This window comes from Symphalangus syndactylus, chromosome 8, assembly GCF_028878055.3.
Source record: "Symphalangus syndactylus isolate Jambi chromosome 8, NHGRI_mSymSyn1-v2.1_pri, whole genome shotgun sequence".
Taxonomy (NCBI): domain Eukaryota; kingdom Metazoa; phylum Chordata; class Mammalia; order Primates; family Hylobatidae; genus Symphalangus; species Symphalangus syndactylus.
In genome coordinates this window covers 21,633,973-21,652,870 of record NC_072430.2, presented here as the reverse complement: position 1 = coordinate 21,652,870, position 18,898 = coordinate 21,633,973, and the positions used below count along the sequence as shown (strand labels likewise).

General features: G+C 49.9%; 1 protein-coding gene and 1 pseudogene across 2 annotated transcripts in view; both read right to left on the bottom strand.

The window, feature by feature from the left end:
• Positions 1-1,084: 1,084 nt before the first annotated feature.
• On the bottom strand, positions 1,085-3,467 carry LOC134737437 (putative uncharacterized protein encoded by LINC00341; annotated as a pseudogene).
• The window catches only part of SYNE3 (spectrin repeat containing nuclear envelope family member 3), a 108,239-nt gene continuing 90,425 nt past the window's right edge, over positions 1,085-18,898 (bottom strand). For both annotated transcript variants that reach the window (XM_055288275.2, XM_055288274.2), the window contains exon 18: positions 1,085-11,966. In XM_055288275.2, the coding sequence (XP_055144250.1) occupies positions 11,766-11,966 (201 nt within the window). In that variant the 3' untranslated portion in view covers positions 1,085-11,765. The remainder of the gene's footprint in view (positions 11,967-18,898) is intronic.

The window sequence follows — 18,898 nt, the reverse complement described above, 5'->3', positions numbered from 1 at the left end:
CCTCCCAAAGTGCTGGGATTACAGGCATGAGCCACCACTTCCAGCCTGTAACAACTTTTGCACCAACAGTTCAAAGTCTCATGCACGGCTCTGGACTCCACTTGGATTCATATGGAGACTAACACTTTGTCTCTTCCTTTACCAGTCATGTAAGGAGTGAGGGGCTGCAGATATAATGCTTCTCACTCAAGTCCCCCCACCCCCATCCCGTCTCATCACCCAAAGGGTGAGAAGGGTTTAAGATCACAGAGATGGAAAAAACTTAGGAAACGTATTACACACATTTTTTAAATAATAGCAAATTTTTTAAAAGTTCTCACTTGGGAGAACAAATTATACAAGAGACAAAACCATTTTATTTTAAATCCTTCTAATGACAGTGAAATGAATTGAAGGGTACACTTCTGCTCCTTTGTGAGCAGAAGATTCTGACATACATTTTCCTTTTCTTGGCAAACCAAGGCCATTGTTAGGAGCTTTTGTTAGCCTGTGGCAGCTCCTGGGTTTACTTGCCGGTTTCCTAGACCTGCCCTCAAAAGTCAGGATGGCGTCTCTGGCTTCTCCTGCATCTGGCAGAGTCCTCCCCTTCTCTTCCGCAGCTTCCAGTGCACTGTGAGTTAAGAAACCAGATAGCCAAACCCAAGAATTCCTTGTTAAATAAACTGTCCTGGTGGGGCTTTGATCCCTGGGGTTGGGAGTGAAATGGCTGGAAAGGCCTCATTTTACCTCTATCTGGGCTACTGCCTGGATCTATTGGGGGTGCTGTTTCTCTACAAAATGTACTCAGAGTGCATTTTGGAATTTTCAGTATCTACTTGGCCTGCTCATGACCCCCACCCCTGAGACTGTGAACAAGGAGGTCTGGAGAGATGCTGAGAATGTTTTTGAAGATGCTCCCAGATGGGGCTGATGTCCACATGAGATTGAGTGTTGCTGTCGCCTTGAGTTCAACCTCTGCATGAACGAGGTTGAACTGGAAGTCAGAATTTTACAATGTCAGCCTTAGCCACATGTCGTCTTTCTTCTCATAACCTCTTGGACAAACTCCTTTACTTCACAAAATGAATTTCCAAACCACACAATATTTCATAGACCAAAATAGAGATTTTTATTTCAGACGCAAAGCAGATACATTTTTAAAAACATAAAACAACAGCAAAAACATCAAACCATCTTTTAGAACACTGCCACTTCCAACTTGCACAAAAGGAAGGGGAGGAAAACGTCAATGCAACTTTAAAATATAGCACTAAGAAGAAACTCCAGGGTCCTGGTGTTCCTCCCTGGATGGCAGGGAAGGCTCCATTAGCTTTGGACTTGATATGAACCGAGATAACACACACATGTTCCGAGACAGTCGTTTGGCTCCAATACTGCTTGCCTTCCCAGAAAGCTTAATTTATTGCAAATGCATGTTTTACCATCACAAATAATATGACAAGAGTAGATATGGTCCCTCTGCATATTGTTTACATAATAGAACATTTGAAACAATGGAATGTGTTGTCTTTGACATCAAAAATCATTTATGCAGCATCTACATGCACATATACACACAAAAGTGTGCATGCATACACATACACACACACACACACACACACACACACACACACCCCATGCCATTGCTTGGTCCACACTGCATGAAACACACCATTCCAGCTACATGAACAGGTCAATATCAGGTTAGTGTAGCCAGGTCTCCAGGTACAAAGGATGAAGGGGGTTTGCTCACATAGACTTAGCTTAGGGTAGAGTGAACTTGTTTATGAGAACCTCATTTATGCAGAGGTTGGACTCAAGGTGATCGCAGCACTCAATCTCATGTGATCATCAGCGTCATCTGGGAGCATCTTCAAAAACATTCTCAGCATCGCCCCAGACCTCCCTGTTCACAATCTCAGGGGTGGAGTTCATGAGCAGGCCAAACTCACTCTACCCCACCTGCTGCCTCCAGGATGGGTTCTGAGGAGACATGGGGCCCTCCCATGGGATGGATGACAAATGAAACTAAAAAATCCATCTGGGTGGGAGGCTTTGGAATGAGGGCTCTGGTCTTTTGGACTTGAAATGGAGGGAAAACATAATCATTCCTCCAAAGCTGGTATTGGAAACTTGCCATTTTTCCTAACACACACACACACACAGAGAGAGAGAAAGGAGAAAATTTAGGACCTATAGAATTAAGCCCTCTTTCAAAGCAGGTTATCTGCTATCCTGAGAAAAAGAGAGGGCATCATGTCTAAACCAGCCCAAGGAAATTCCCAGATGACACAGATCTAAGGGGTCATCTGACCTTCCCTTCTTTATGGAGAATGCCAGGGAGAGGCATAAAACTCTGGACCTCAGGGAAAACGTCCTGAGCCCGATGCGGTCTCCCTGGGTTCAGAGAGACCACAGGCTGGGGTCTGTTGTGCTGAAGCCCAGCGCTGGAAGCCAGGGCTGCCCAGTTGTGCTTCTGCATGGAGATGTGTGTGTAGTACTCGCACATGCTATGCTCACATACGTGTGCATCCCTCCCACCCTGCCCACCCCTTCACATGCACACACAGCTTCCTCTGTCCGCTTCCTCCTCCCCAGTAAAACTTCTGGAACATGCACAAGCGACTGCCTCCTTGTTTCTCCCATGAGGGGAATTGGAGCTGCTCAGCAGGCAAAGACCGCGCAAAGCCAACTCTGTCCTCTGCCTGCCCCCGCACGCGCTGGCCTGTCCGTGCTTTTCCAGTGGGAAGGTAGACAGACAGTGGGTACCTGCTCCCGTCCCCTGGGACCTCATCCTGGTGTTGCCATCTCCCATCAGCAGTGGGAGTTAACGGACTTCCCTGCAGGAGTGGACACAGGAGGAAAGCCTTGCTGGCCCTGCTTTGGAATGTCGCCCTCCAGCTAGCTCACCAGCTGCCAGAGTGGCAGCAGCCCGCGGCCTGCCAAGGAAAGGAAAGCAACTGAGGCCCAGGGAACATTCCATAGAGTGGAGCATTGGGCTCAGAGCCAGTCATGCCTGGGTACAAGTCCCAAATTTACCATTCCCCCCTCTAGCTGGCTGCTCTGAGGAAGGCTGCTGACCCTCTCCACACTCTGGTTTCTGCACCTGGTTTCTGATCATGACTCCATAGCACAGACTTTTTGAAAGTGTCATGACCATATTGCAGGCCCTCGGGGTATGTTTCCTTCCCTCCCTTTCTCATCAGAACAGGAAGAGGGGCTGTAGGACTTTGTCCCTCATCTCCACAGAGGTGCTGGGGATGGGCTGGCCTGGTGTTCCTGGTTGCTGAGCTCAGAAGCCAGAGTTTCAGAAAGGAAGCTCAGGATCCTCGGGGGAAACCGAGGTCCCTCCTTGTGATTGCTGTCTCTCGGCTGGACAAGGTGGTTGGGTTGGGGATGATGTTACCATGACAACCGGAGAGCAGGCGCTGGGAGATGCTGAGCCCTGCTGACTGTGCTTTAAGGCCCTGAACATCCTGCTGAACCATTTGCTTTTAGACCACGAGCCTGTGTTTTAATGTTCTTTTAGAAACAAATTCCTCCTTGTTCTTACTTTGAAAAACAGAAGGCATTTCTCTCGTACATAGAAGCTAAGGGAGAAACGACCGCTGGTTTTAAGTCCTCTTTGACTCTGGGCCTCTGCTGAAGGAGCCTGCAGGCACTGGCAATTGGGTGATGAGGGCCACCTGTGGGGTGCCCCCACCCACTTTCCTTTTCAAAGCCTAAATTGTCTGCTAGAAAACAAAGAGCTGGCCTGGAAAGGCTCAGCGATCCTCATTTTCCAAGATTTGCACCCAGGAGCTCCTCAAGCTCAAGAAGGAATGAAAGCAAATATGCATGGCCTGGGCTGAATCCAAACACAAAGAAGTGTTCAAAAGCTTAGCCCTGGGTGCTCACGGCCAGGACAAAGACGGGAGGGGCTGTTCCTGCACAAAAACTCTGGCGAGCAGGGCAGATCTATTTGTCGGTTCCCAAGCTCTGCAGGAAGAATATCTACAATGCCTTTGGGTAGACCTGAAGGACACAGGATCCCTTGAGAGGCAGGTGGCAGGCCGTGGTGGCAAGTCACTCTCACACTGCAAGGATGATGCCTTCAAGTTCCGCACAAGGAGCATACGGCCAAGGCATGGAGGGTCAGGACGAACTCCGGTTTTTTCCTCCAACTGTAGCAGAGACAGCTAAGTGCCACTCCAAGCCACCCTACCCTTCATTCTTACTAGAAGAGCCCCCATCTTTTTGGGATGCATGTTCCCAGACTCCTTGTAGATGTGGGGAAAACATGTGACACAGTCCTGGCCAATGAGACGAGAACGGAAGTGGCTGGTGGAGCTTCTGGGAAAGCTCCTAATGAGGAGGGCAGATTCACTAGCTCACTCCCCTTCTTCCTGCCTGGAACCCAGATGAAAAATTGGAGCTTCAGCAAGCATCCGGGGCCATGAAGTGGCTGTGATATAAAGGAATGACAGTTGCAAAGCCTTGGCTCTGACATGCATAAGCTGAGGAGACGATGCCAGCAACCGCCTATATCTAAACTTCTCAGAAGGAGAGAAAAGTAAAGTCTCTCATTGGTTTAAGCCAAAGTTGGTCGGGGGAGGAGGGATTCTGTTACTGGTGGCTGAATCTAGGGATTTCTCTTCCAGATGCGAGCCCACCCACACCCTCCTAGGATACCTAATATTTCAGGGAGCACTGGACGCTCCAGGGCTGACTTCCCTCCTTGTCAATAGGTGGGGGGAGGTGGCAAGGAACTGGACCAATGTCACACAGCCCATCAGCAGCGGAGTTCCAACTCAACCCTGTCTAGCGCTGAGCAGTGTCATACTGTCATCCAGTGGGTGCAGAGACCGACCCCACTCCTGGAACTAACTCCCTGAGCTCACTGGCCAAACAAGAACTGCTGAGGTCTCAGAGTCCTAACCTGTAAAATGGGTACAAAGTTGGAACAAGATAGTCTGTGGAAGCCCTCCACCTCTGACAGCCTAAAAAATCCACGTATCCTCCTTCAACAGAGAACTTAGCATTTCCTAATCCATTTTGCCTCCCCTAAAAATCCTGCTTGGCAGTTCATCCCATGGTCTGCTTTCTGGGGCTAGTTTGTCTCACCCAATTACTAGATGAAGGAAAAGTGATTTTTTGATTGGGAACATCCTAATTTTAACATAAATTCAAAAAAAAAAAGAAAAAAGAAAAGGAGGCCAGAATTGAGAGCTTTCTGAGAGGGCTGGTACAGGTGTAAGGATGTCAAACAGGTTTTGCTCACGTACGAATAAGATTGATTGGCAGCAGCTTGGAGTGGTTTTGAGGACTGTGAGGTCCACTGGGCTGGAGAGTGGGGAGTGGGAAAGGTTAGTGATCAACTATTGATGTCTGTCTTGGAAGCAGCAAGGGCTGTAGTTGCCCACACCTCCCTCCGATGCTGACCTAGACTGGTGACAATGAGATTGGGGTGAGAATTAGCTGAGTCCCCATGAGAGAGGGAATTAGGGCAGGATCCTGCTGAGCTACGGACACAGAGGCTTCCTGGCAGTCACTGCAGACACCGGTGAAAAAACACTCTGATTACAGAACCCAAGGAAGCCGCTGGCGTCACAGGGTGACAGCCACAGGTGCAGCCTCCCTGGGGGGTCCCTCAGCTCCTCTCCTCTGGGGAGAAATCCTAGGCAGGGAGCAGGAAAGGGCAAGAGATTATCATTGAGCATGGACACGCCAACCCAGATGATCCCCAGTGAGGAAAAGTGGGCTTCTCAATCTGGCATTTCCAACCACATATTTTTTACCAGGAAGACAGACTAATAATTGGGCTAGTAATGGAAATGACAATCAACATCCACAGCCTTAGCCTTGGGCCTCCCCTTGAAGCCTCCAGGAGCCTCCCAAGCTGTGTTGTTCTGAGACCCAGCACAGCCCAACACCCTTCTGACCTATTGAGGCTGAGTCAGTCTATTTTCCCCTCCTTCTGCCATGCCCAGGTCCTCTCCCTGCCCGGCCCGGCTGCCCTGGCCGCCTTGACCCACATCCTCTGCCCGCTATGGTTCGTAGTCACAATGGTGGCCTCCAAGAGGCAGCAAGACACTCTCATGCCCTGTCCCGAGCTCTCCCACTGTCTCCCCTGTGTGGCTCTTCCAGTTTCTGTGACAGTGGGCCTGCCCCCTCTGGAAAGGCAGATGGGCAAAGTCAAGGGCAATGACTGCAATCCAGCTGGGCATCTTCAATGGCACAAACCCTTTTCTTCATCTGCAAGCTCCCTGAGGGCAGGGACTGGGCTTTGCTCACCCCAAATCTCCCAGCACAAAGACTGGCACAGGCTGGAGAATGCCCGTTGCATTGGATTAAGATGCAAAGAGGCACAGGGCACTTCTGCCCACCAACCAGGAGACAGAAAGCTGCAGACCCCAGACAGCATCTGAATGGCCAGTGGGAAGGCAGGGACAGTGAGCACCTGAGTTTTATTTTTTTAGAGGCCACAGCTCCTGGCCTCCCCTGAACCCAGTTGCCACAAATTTCCGCGATGTCCCTCTTCTCATTTCTCTTTCCTTCTCTTCCTTGGGGACTCCTGCACTAAGCAATCCTCAAGCTGCTCTCTCCTCCCAACCATCTCCTGGGTTCCCAAACTTTCAGACGGCATGTTTTTCCAGGAAGAATACTGTATGGGGAGCAAAACCAACACAGAGTTGGCAACTTTTTATTTTGTCCAATGAGGGCTCCCAAAACACAATGGAAACCATCAAAGAAGACAGCCACCTTTACCCATCCCTCACTCCCTAAAGGCCATTGAGCACCCTTGAAGTAGGAGGGACATAATCCCAGAATGAAAAGCCAGCGTTTGGGTGAAATAAATCCTATGGAAAGAAAAACTCAAGGCGTTCCCTCATATTGTTTCACTTGCCTTTGGTCAGTGAAAGCTTTGCCACTAGCGCTTGTCCTCGGAGGAAAGTTGGGAGTCATGAAGGTACAGCCTGCCATTCCCATTCTCTTTTCCTCTCTCGCTATCCCCCTCTCCCTTCCTCCTTTTCTCTCTTCTCTTTCTCTCTCTCTCTGTCTCTTTTGCTCTCACTCTCTCTCTCTCTCTCTCTCTCCTCTCACCCTCAAATTGTGGTAAAATAAACATAGCATAAAATGTAGCATCTTAACCACTTTTAAGCACACAGTTCAGTGCATCAAGCCTGACATCACCTCTTGCCTTTGACTCCCTCTGGCCCACTTCCCTGTCCGCCCTCTCCAGCCAGACCAGCATAAAGTGCAGGTCCTCAAAGCTTCTGCAAAGCCTCCTGGCCTCCCGGTCAGGCCTGGCTCCAGTCTAATGGAAGAGATAAGATCCCCTCTTTACTCCCTAACTGTGGGCAGCCCCAGCCTCCCATCCCCTGCAAGGCAGGGCAGGATAATGCCACTGGTCCCAGTTTGCCAGCAGTAAAATCCATTAGGGAACGCCCAGTTAGCACAAACTGCCCACCTTCAGGCCTTTTCCTGCCCTCTGCCTGTCATTCTCCTTGGCCCCCAGGCTGCAGAGGGTCCCCAGTTTCCTTCCCCTGAAGCTGCCCGGAGACAAGCTTCTTTGGACCCCTGGTCCCTGCAGGGAACTCCAGCCAGCTGCCCGAAGCAAACAGGGCCTGAGAAATGGAATTGGGTCAGGTCATCCATGACCCATTTCCTCTGGAAGGGAGTTGGGTGTCAGGACACATTTGCCTTTGGGTTTTTAATGTAATTCAGCAAACCACAGCTGGAGCTCTTATCCTGTTCTGGGCACTGGGGATGTGGAGTTCTGTCATTCATGACCGAGGACCTCATCCCGAGACATTAGAGGGGCTCATCTTCCAGGTGAGCAATGTGAAGATGATAGATGGCCCAAGGGAATGTGCTGCTGGTGGTGACTCATCTCAGAGCTGAGGGCAGCCCCTCAGGGAAACATATGGATGCTCCGCTCTGGCCATGTCCCAGGCCAGCTGATGGGCAGAGAGTTCTGCCTGCTTGCCCAGGGAACTCCATTCCCAGAGGCTACAGAGACTGCAACCTGGTAGAACCAGCCTGAAGTCCCCCTCCAGCCTGGGCTTTGGGGTCCTCATTGCCCCATGTTGTGGGTTTGGACCCATTTCAGCATGAGCAAGGGTCTTTATATCTTTAAGCCTCAGTGTTCCATCTCAAACGTGGGGGTAAAACAGTATCAAACCCTGGGGGCAGGTGTCAGTGTGGGAATTACATAAAGCAAGGCTGCAAGGTGCCGCCCAAGGGGGTCACGCACCCACAAGCACCAAACGGAGTGCGTTGTCTCCCTTGTCGGTGTTCCCTCTGTCCCGCCACCACTTGGCACCTCCCAGGGTCTCCTGGCCTTGTCTGCTGTCAGTACCTGCCCATACCACCCCCTCCCAGCTTTTCTTTTTAAACACCCTCTGGGTGCTGCATGTGCCTTTCCACAAGCAGAGAACGGGCTCAGAAAGAAAGGGGTGGGAGGGACAGGTAAGCAGGGATAACTAATTCATCAACCGACCCACTGGTGGTTCTCTCTCCCTCCTCCCCTTCCCTCCTCTCTCTCTCTCTGTGACACACACACACACACACACACACACACACCCTGTGTTGGGCGATGAGAGTACCAATTCTTATAAACTCTAAGACCCCTTTTATTTTGGAGACGAAGAGGACACACACACACACACACAAACACACACACACACACACACACACACACACACACAGTGCCACAGCGCCACCTTTCTCAAGTAGCACCTTAAAGCTCTGCATGGCTGTTAAAGAGGCTAGAAACTAAAGTCATAAGAATAATTGCCTGGCTCTCCTTTAAGCAAAGGAGACAGCACTTGTGCTTGGAAGCACCAGTAATTGGGCTGTTATGTCATATTACAAGTATATTTATATGAAAGTACTGAAAATATCAATTCTTTTTTAAAAAACAGTTATGCAAACAAGCAGACTTGATGGCATCATTATCAAAATTTTAAAAATATAGGTAGATATTCCCACCCCCACCCGCATGTTCCAGCTTCTCCTTCCTCAACATGTGGTATATGTGACAGGCTGCACACACGCCCAGTGGCTGTTTTTTTCCTGTAGTTGCCGACAGGCAGGGATCACACCACAGTGAGCAGGGCACCACCTGAGGGCCTTGGTGGCCAGTTAGGCTCTGGCCTTGCTGCCTCTCACTGTGTGGCCATGGATCAGTTTCTTCCCCATTCTGGGCCTCAGCTTTCTCACCTGTGACAACCAGAGGTGGAAACCCGGCAAGCCCCCCCAGCCACTGCTCTGACTTCCAGGACTGGACATCTGGGCTTAGCTGCCTGGTCTCACTCAGCCCCTGATTTTCCAGTAAGGTGATCGCCTGCAGAGAATGGCCCTATGGCTTGGTTTCCAGATACCTGGAGAAAAGTGTGCTTTCTCTTCTTCCATGAAATCACAAATTTCTCTAGATATTTGGAAACCAAGTCACAGAGTTGTAGGATCTACTTTTTCAACTTTTCATCCCCTGTAGTTGCCAATTCTGCATGTACTAGTCCTGTAGAAATAAGTTAAACTAAAGTAACTTGAGGGAAGGAACTTCATGGAAGGATGGAGAGTCCACAGGGCTTGTTTTCCAAAGAAAAGTGTTGTTTGGAGGAGCATAATTATAAGCCTACAGCTTATCATAAAGCCGTTCAAAAAAAAAAAAAAAGAAAAAAGGCCAGGCATGGTGGCTCATGCCTGTAATCCCAGTGCTTTGGGAGGCTGAGGCGGGTGGATCACCTGAGGTCAGGAGTTCGAGACCAGCCCGGCCAACATGGTAAAACCCTAACTCTACTAAAAAATACAAAAATTAGCTGGGCGTGGTGGCAGATGCCTGTAATCCCAGCTATTTGGGAGGCTGAGGCAGGAGAATCGCTTGAACCTGGGAGGCAGAGGTTGCAGTGAGCCGAGATTGCACCACTGCACTCCAGCCTGGGCAAAAAGAGTGAAACTCCATCTCAAAATAATTATAATAACAATAATAATAATAACTCAGAGCCAGGCTTGTGGATGGAAATATAGTGCCCAAGTCACATTCTGCTTAAAGTTGTAACAAATACAGGCAAGTTAAAAGAAAAAGAAAAAGTACACTTTCTGAGTCAGCCCCAAGGGCTCTCCTTGGCAGCATGGGTTTCCTGCCCATGAATGTCCTAGTTGCCTAGGGCCAGGGTCCCCAAGGGCAGAGCTCACGGTGAAAGGCAAAGGGTCAGTGTGTGTGAGACAGCAGTGGTGCTGGGTGTCAGGCCCTCTTAGGGCCTCAGTTTCCCCTCTACTTAAAGGGCCTTTCTGGGTCTATAATACCTTATGATTCCAAAGCCAGACAGAAGGTCCAAGGAAATCCCCTCTGAAGCTCCTATTTGTAGTTGAACAGACAAAATCCATTTGTAAAGGGTGAGCATTAAGTACTTTTTTAAAGGGGAAAATTTAGTGTTGATTTAGGAAAAACATGATCCAGTTGTAAAGCACTTAGGAACCATCCCAGATTCCCTGGCAAGGAAGGGATGAGTTTCTGGCTTCAGGAACTCACATGGAGTCACTGGGGCCCCAGCCCAGGTGGTGCGTGGAGCCCGGCTCGCCTACACCTGGCTGGAGAGGGCCTGGTTTTGGGTGGCCTGGGCCCTAGTCCCATACGGGGATGCACATGAGACCTTCTTGGCCCCATGGACCTGCTGTCTCCAGAGTCTTTTCTGGGAAGGGGAAGGAGAGCCCTTGAGACAGGCTGAACTCCAAAGCAGATTCTCTCACCTCTGTCCTGGACCCTCGATCCCTGGCCCCTGGCATGGCAGATGCTTCCCTTCTCACCTGCAGCTTGAGCGCTCGACGATGAAAACTCAGTCCAGGAGCGACAGAGGAAACGCATCTTTCCTGGGCACTGCCAGTGGGTGCTGCTCACGGAGTGTGCCTCACCATTCTGCATGGAAATCTTAAAAATAAAGCCTGTCTTCTTCCCTTTCTCCCTGAATGAAACACACAGAGCAGGATCTCACCATTTCATGGAGGCTCGGTGTCATCACCAGGGACAGTCCTCATAGGTCTGTGTGATCAGAAGCCGCTGAGAGCTGGGGTTAGGGCTCCCGCGTGCGATGCCTCCACGCGGCTGTGCTTTCTTAGTTCGGGGATCTGCTCTCTGCAGCTCTTCTTTTTCTCCCTTGATATCACTCTGTCACTTGTCACTGCTATCACTGTACCTGCCTCTGGTCATTGCCATTTCTACTTCTGATACATGGCAGCTACTCACTGTGGTTGTTAAAACTAGACAAGCATACTTGTTCTCATTATGCATAAAGCAAGAGTCGCTGGGCGCCAAGTGAGGGTCTGTGCCGCTCTTCCGCGTTGCAGCTCAGAGGCCTTTCATTACATCCGAGTTCCGGGATTGGCTTTGGAGAAGAGGTTGCCATGAAAGTGACACGTTATTGTTCTTGCTTTCTAGGGTTGACTGCAGACCAAGTCAACAATCCCACAAAATCCCAGTGGAGGGAGACATTGCTAGGAATTTTCCCAACCCCAAATAGACCTCGTATATGAAATTATACATACTGAGCATTTACATACAGATCATATAAAAATTCTAGACATTATTCCCTAGTCACATGTAGTACACATTTAGTATAAATAGACTAAGACAACACTGTATAAAAAGTAAGTGTGTTCTGGGAACGCTGACACAGCACTGATACGGATGCAGCTCTGCAGTCTTTGGCCTGCCCCTGTTTCCAGTTTCCCTGGTGGGCATCCTCAGGAGGGGCCCTGGGACTGATGGAGGTTGGAGAAGAAAGTCACCTGTGTGCCCCAGTGGATTAGGTGGGTGGTGGGCCATTGTAGCGCAGCATGAGCGTGAAGGAGCGGGCGAAGTTGTTGGCCAGGGTACAGCTGCGGTCCTCTTCCCTGATTGGGAGCAGGAACAGCAGGAGGAGGAACAGCAGCAGAAGCAGCTGCAGTGGGAGTGCCACACAGCACACCCTCCGGAAGAGGGAGCCCAGTCCTCGCCACCGCCGAGTCTGCGGAACCAACACAGCACAGGTGAGTGGGCTGGGGGGGCTCTGGTGGTGGGGGCCAGGTTCAGGCGACAAGGAGGATGCCAGGAGCAGTGGTGGCACTGAACTGACTGTATGACAGTGTACGTCTCCGTGTTCTCATCTGTGAAATGGGGCTAATGTAAGTTTTGCCAGAAACAAGGTTTCTGCAGTTTTCCCAAAGCATCAAGGCATGAAAGGAAGAATAGAAAATACAGTTGCAGGCTCTGCCACTGTGACATATATCTTTGCCTGGTGTAGCAGAGTGCTGTCTGTGAATCCTAAGGTCACTTGACTTCTCAGAACCTCAAGTTTCTCATCTACAGATGGGGCAATAATGGCACCTACATGACAGAGTTTTCATGAGGATCCAATGAGGCAGAGCCTGGCACGTAGTAAGTATATACTAGCTGCTGTCATGATTAGTATGCATCCTTAATATTTCACCATCTAAATCTTCGTGATCACCATCATCACCACCATCAAGTTAATCATCATCACTTTCTTCTTTCTCTTGTCTTTCTTCCCTTTTTCCTCTTTCTCCTCCCCCTCTTTTCTTTTCTTTTTTTTTTTTTTTTGAGATGGAGTCTCGCTGTGTCTCCCAGGCTGGAGTTCAGTGGCGCAATCTCAGCTCACTGCAACCTCCACCTCCCAGGTTCAAGCAATTCTCTCCCACAGCCTCCCGGGTAGCTGGGATTACAGGCGCCTGCCACCATGCCCAGCTAATTTTTTTGTATTTTTAGTAGAGATGGGGTTTCAACATGTTGGCCATGCTGGTCTTGAATCCTGCCCTCATGATTCACCCTCTTCGGCCTCCCAAAGTGCTGGGATTATAGGTGTGAGCCACTGCACCCGGCCCCTCTCTTCCTTTTCCTCCCTCTCCCCTTCCCTTTTCTCCCCCTCTTCCTCCTCCTCCTTTTATTTCATCATCAATTTCATCACCATCACTATCGCCATCAGTATCACATGAAGGTCAGTCTCACAAGTCCAAATGCCTAATGGACTTCTCTGCTACAATGTCCTTCAAAGTGGCCAAGAAAATATTTTCTAAATTCTGGAGGGACTGGCCAGGTTGTGGCTTCATGGATGTCTGACTGCCAAGGAGTGCAGGGGCAAGAGCTGGTCACTCAGAAAAGTGAGGCCCTCATGGTCAAGATGCTGCAGAGTGCAGGACGAGCCCAGCTTTTAGGATCCTAGCAGACTGGGTCCCCACCCAGACTCTGTTACTCAACAGCTATGCGACCTCGGGTAAATCAATATTAGATTCTCTGTTTCCTGCTCTGCAAAATGGGGATCAAACACCAACCCCTATTTGTTGGGCTGTGGTGAGGGCTCAAAGCAAAGGTATATTTATACCTTGATTGATAAATGTACCAGTTATTACTATTAGTACTATTAGTAATTATTTATAATAATAGTGCTAGCACTATTAGTAACTGTTAGTGACATTCATTACTATTAATATTAGTAATCATAGCACTAGTACTATTATTATAGAATATATCTGCTGGCTCCCTGAAGAACCAAGGTTTAACCTTCAGGGCACCAAAAGCCACAGTCCCGTGATGATGATAGTGATAGTGACCATGGTGATGGAGGTGATGGCAATGATGGCAGTGATGCTTGATGATGGTGGTGATGTAATAATGATCATGACGCTAATGGTGGTGGGGTGGGGGTGGGGTGGTGAGAGTAAGGTGGTGATGATGGTGATAATGATCATGGTAATGGTGACAATGGTAATGATCATGGTGATGTTGGTGATGGGGATGGTGGTGATTGTGATGGTGATGGTAAGTGTGACTGATAGTAATGATGATGGTGATGGTGATGATGATGATAGTGATGGTGGTGGTGGTCATGATGGTGAGGTGATGGTGGTAAGGATGATGGTGATGGTGATGGTGGTGGTGATGGTGATAGTAATGATGATGGTGGAGGTAGAGATGGTGGTGGTGGTGATGGCAAGGGTAACGGTGGTAGGGATGATGGTGATGGTGATGGTGATAGTGATGATGGTGGTGGTGATGGAGGTAGAGATGGTGGTGATGGCGAGGGTAATGGTGGTAAGGATGATGGTGATGGTGGTGGTGATGGTGATAGTGATGATGACGGAGGTAGAGATGGTGGTGATGGCGAGGGTAATGGTGGTAAGGATGATGGTGATGGTAGTGGTGATGATGATGGAGGTAGAGATGGTGGTGGTGGTCATGGCGAGGGTAATGGTGGTAAGGAGGATGGTGATGGTAGTGGTGATGATGATGGAGGTACAGATGGTGGTGGTGGTGATGGAGAGGGTAATGGTGGTAAGGATGATGGTGATGGTGGTGGTGGTGATGATGATGGAGGTAGAGATGGTGGTAGTGGTGATGGTGAGGGTAATGGTGGTAAGGATGATGGTGATGGTGATGGTGGTGGTGAAGGTGATAGTGACGATGATGGAAGTAGAGATGGTGGTGGTGGTGATGGTGAGAGTAATGGTGGTAAGTATGATGGCGGTGGTGATGGTGACAGTGGTGATGGTGATAGAAGTGGAGATGGTGGTGGTGGTGATGGTGAGGGCAATGATGTTAAGGATGATGGTGATGGTGGTGGTGATGGTGGTATTGGTGATGGTGATAGAGGTGGAGATGGTGGTGGTGGTGATGGTGAGGGCAATGATGTTAAGGATGATGGTGATGGTGGTGGTGATGGTGGTATTGGTGATGGTGATAGAGGTGGAGATGGTGGTGGTGGTGATGGTGAGGGCAATGATGTTAAGGATGATGGTGATGGCGGTGGTGATGGTGACAGTGGTGATGGTGATAGAAGTGGAGATGGTGGTGGTGGTGATGGTGACGGCAATGATGTTAAAGATGATGGTGATGGTGGTGGTGATGGTGGTAGTGGTGGTTTTGATGGTGAGGGTGACGATGGTGATGAAGAAGCACTGTTAAATGCAAATGTTCCTGGGAGGTTCAATCCTGGGCAGTTCTGTCTCTCTACCTCTCCTCTCTGAGTCAACTCATGTATTCCCCTGCTCCAAGTATCTCCTCCAGATGATAACACTTAACCCTGTGCCTCCAGCCTCAAATGTGTTCACTCACCAAAGTCCTTAGACACTGGTTTTATAAAACAGTCTGCTTATAACAATGAATAAGTACTCTTGGCTGCATGTATTTCAGCAGTGACTTTGGAAGTGGAGGGTGGGGGTGGGTGACACATTGTTTAAGCAGCTGAATGAGTGTGAGTTCACAGAGAAGGTGGCTCTTCCCATAGCTGCTGGGCTGGGTGGAGCCAAATCTCTGACCCATGAGACCCACCCAGGGAGAGAGAAAAGGGGCAAGACAATGAGCTGTAGGGCCACCCAGCCTGGGTTTCCACTGCAACTAACAACCTGTAATTAAGGTTCTCTCAAATGGAGGGTCTGCTTACAAGTGTCCTTTTTTATTTGCCCCTCCATTCTCAGAGCTAACATTTTGCTTATTCAAGAGAGGGGTTGTGCCTTGGCCATGATCCTCTGGGGAAAACATCTTTGAAGGTCCAAAAAGTGTTTACACATACAAGTGTTGACAAGGGATGGTCTTCTCAAAGGATTCCTGCTGCCTGCCCATTGCCTGTTTACTTAGAGCTCATATCCTCACTTAGAGGGCCCTGGATTCCAAAATGCTCTTAAAAATAAGACACCTTTCAATATGTTTCTCAAATGCTTAGAAAAAAAAATCACACACACACACATACACACACAGACACACACACACAGACACACACATACACACAATCTTCTAAGAAGCCAACAAGAAAAATGACAACCTCAGCTCTTCCAAAGAGAGAAGGGGCTTCCTCAGGAAGTTATAAGCTCCCCATCTGATATGGTTTGGTTTTGTCCCCACCCAAATCTCATCTTGAATTATAGTTCCTATAATTCCCATGTGTTATGGGGGGGACGCAGTGGGAGATAATCGAATCATGGGGGCAGTTTCCCCCATACTGTTCTCATGGTACTGAATAAGTCTCGCAAGATCTGATGGTTTTATAAGGGGCTTCCCCTTTCACTTGGCTCCCATTCTCTCTTGTCTGCTGCCATGTAAGATGTGCCTTTCTTCTTCTGCCATAATTGTGAGGCCTCCCCAGCCATGTGGAACTGTGAGTTCATTAAACCTCTTTTTCTTTATAAATTACCCAGTCCCGGGTATGTCTTTATCAGCAGCATGAAAACGGACTAAGACATCATCCCTGAGGGTAGTGAAGCAGGGATCGATGAGCCCATGGGGGTGGGGAGGGAGTATATGTTGTGTAGAGGAGTTAACATACCCAACAGAGGCTCTGACCAAGAGTCCTCCAAGGTCTTACATGATGAATCTGAGACTGCAGATTTCTGAGGATCACAGGCTAGAGTTCATCACAGTCCATGAGATCTAATATTCTACCATTGGTGAAATGGGTTGTGGGGGAAATATAAGGTTTGGAGTCTTGGGTTCTAACCCTGACTCTACCATTTCCTAGTTGTGTGATCTAGGGCATGTCACTTAGCCTCTCAGAGCCTCAGTTTCTTCTCTGTTGGGAGAGAGTGATACTTGCCTACCAATGTAGGAAGGATAAATGAGGCCATGCATGCTATGCATAAAGTGCACAGTAGGCACCCAATAAAGGCTCACTTCCTTTCTCCTCTGGCTGATGGGTGTGGGGAAGAGAGGCAGCTCCTGCAAGCCCCACAAGCTTCCCCTCCACCAGGGATGCAGGGATTAGGCACCATCATCACCTCCAGTCCCATCAGGGAAGAAAGCCCTGCCCTCCTTAAATGCCATCTCTCAGCTCCTTAAAGACCCTCACGTCCTGTTGCCACAGGGCCTTTGCACAGGCTGTCCCTTGTGTCTGGAATGCTCATTGCCCTTCTTTCTCCACTCCACCTGGTTAGCGCTGACTGATCACTCTAATCTCACCCTGAGTCACTTCCTCCAGGAGGCCTTCCCTGGCCTTACACATCCTCAGGGCACCCTTTCTCTGGATCACTGATTAAGATCTGTGCTGCCCTTAACTCCTCGGAGGCGGGGTCCACATTAGTCTTATACTTTACTGTATCCTCAGCAGTGCTCAGTAAATATTTGCTGAATGAATGAAACCATGAATATAAGGCTCCTTCCCTCCCTGCACCTCTGGCCATCAGCTTCTCCCTCGATACATCAAAGGCCACCCCTGAGACAGGGCCACCTGCTGTCTGTGAGCTGTTCTCACTGTGCCCACAGTTCACCAGGATGTCTGGGCTCCACTTGTTAGTGAACTCACTATACACACCCCCAAAGGTCCTGAGCTCCGCTCTTCACCTCACTCAGGGGCCTCCTGGGCGCCTTGAACATCTCTGTGAGGCCGACTTTCCTATGCCCATTTTCCAGAGGAAGAAACTGAGTCTGGGAGAGTACCCAGTCCAAGGTCACACAGATAGGCTCAGCTCTCCAGTGTCACTCCAGAGTCCAGGCTCTTCCTACTAAACCACGTGGCATTTCTCACAAGAAACAGCAATTAAAACGAGAACAAAAGTCTCTGGGGCCTCTGTTGTTCAACCTGGATCTGTGGAGGGTGGGTGTGCTCTGACCTGGGGCCCGGAGAGAGGAAGTCACACTCCATCACCACTGAGGATAAGGGTCTTACCCGGGACCTGGCCAGGTCTCAGTACCCACCACAAAGATGCTTCCAGGCAGGCACCAAGCACGGGACAGTGGGAGGAGGCCCACGGAGCCAGCTGCTCTCTGGCATGGAGGGTGCGCCCGCCCCACTGCCTCTCATGAAACCCTCACTTAGCCTCTGAAGGCCCCTCTGAGCACTGCTCAGCCCCTGCTGGCTTCCTCCTCCTGGGTGTCCCCAAGACTCCCAGGAAGGGGGTGTGGCCAGGACCACTGTCTTGCTCTGGCATCGCCAGCAGGTCTTAGGGCAGCCCTGGTTTCCCAGACTGGGCCCTGCCACTTCTGACTTGGATGTTGTCTTCACTAAGTTCTGGGCACCAGAAGCACTGAATTACAGCCGTGCGTTCGCTCCCTGTAAGAGCTCAGAGGCTCTGGGAATTTCCCACACGTGGACACGATGGCAGTGGCTGGGCAAGGGGCTGGGTTTGTCTTGCCTCCTCACTGGGGTGGCTTTGCATGGATGTCAGGCCACAGAGATGTATTTTTTCAGTTGATTTTGGAGAGGGAGGGGGATGGGACGATCTGAGCTGGCCTGTGGTTTAGCTAATAGGTGAGAAATGCCCATGGATGTAATGATGGAGTGATATTGTCATTACTCAAGCAAGGACGGAGCCTCATCCAGGAGCAGATGTATGACCATAGGCTTCCTCTCCTCCCCCCACTTCCCTTCTGCACCTTTCCTAATCTGCCATCCCCCTGTGAGCAGGCTCTGCTCCTAGGATGGAGACCAAGGTCAGTGAGGGTCTAGGTTGACCCAGAGGCACCTAGTTTGGGAAACTGGGTGATCATGATGCTTTTTGCTGATAGGGGCATGGGAATTTGATGGGGATGGGGATTTGATGGGGATGGGGATTTGATGGGGATGAGGATTTGATGGGGATGGGGATTTGATGGAGATGGGGATTTGATGGGCATGGGAGGTCAGCTTTGGATATGATGTGTAGGAGGTGCCTGCGGGACCCCCAAGGAAACATCTAGTGGGCAGTTGAGGTTTTAGGACTGAGGCTAGAAGGAGAGACCTGCGTTAGAGATGAAGCAAGAGCTCACGCAGTCTGAAGACAGTGCATAACCACAGGCGTGGAAGGAGGTGCCAGGGAGAGTCACCTACGAGATGGTGCAGAAAGCTACAGGTGTGGGAGGAGATGCCAAGGGGAGAATGACCCAAGAGACAGTGCATAAACCAGAGGCCTGGAAGGAGATGCCAGGGAGAGCCACTCACCAGATGGTGCATGAACCACAGGCATGGGAGGAGATGCC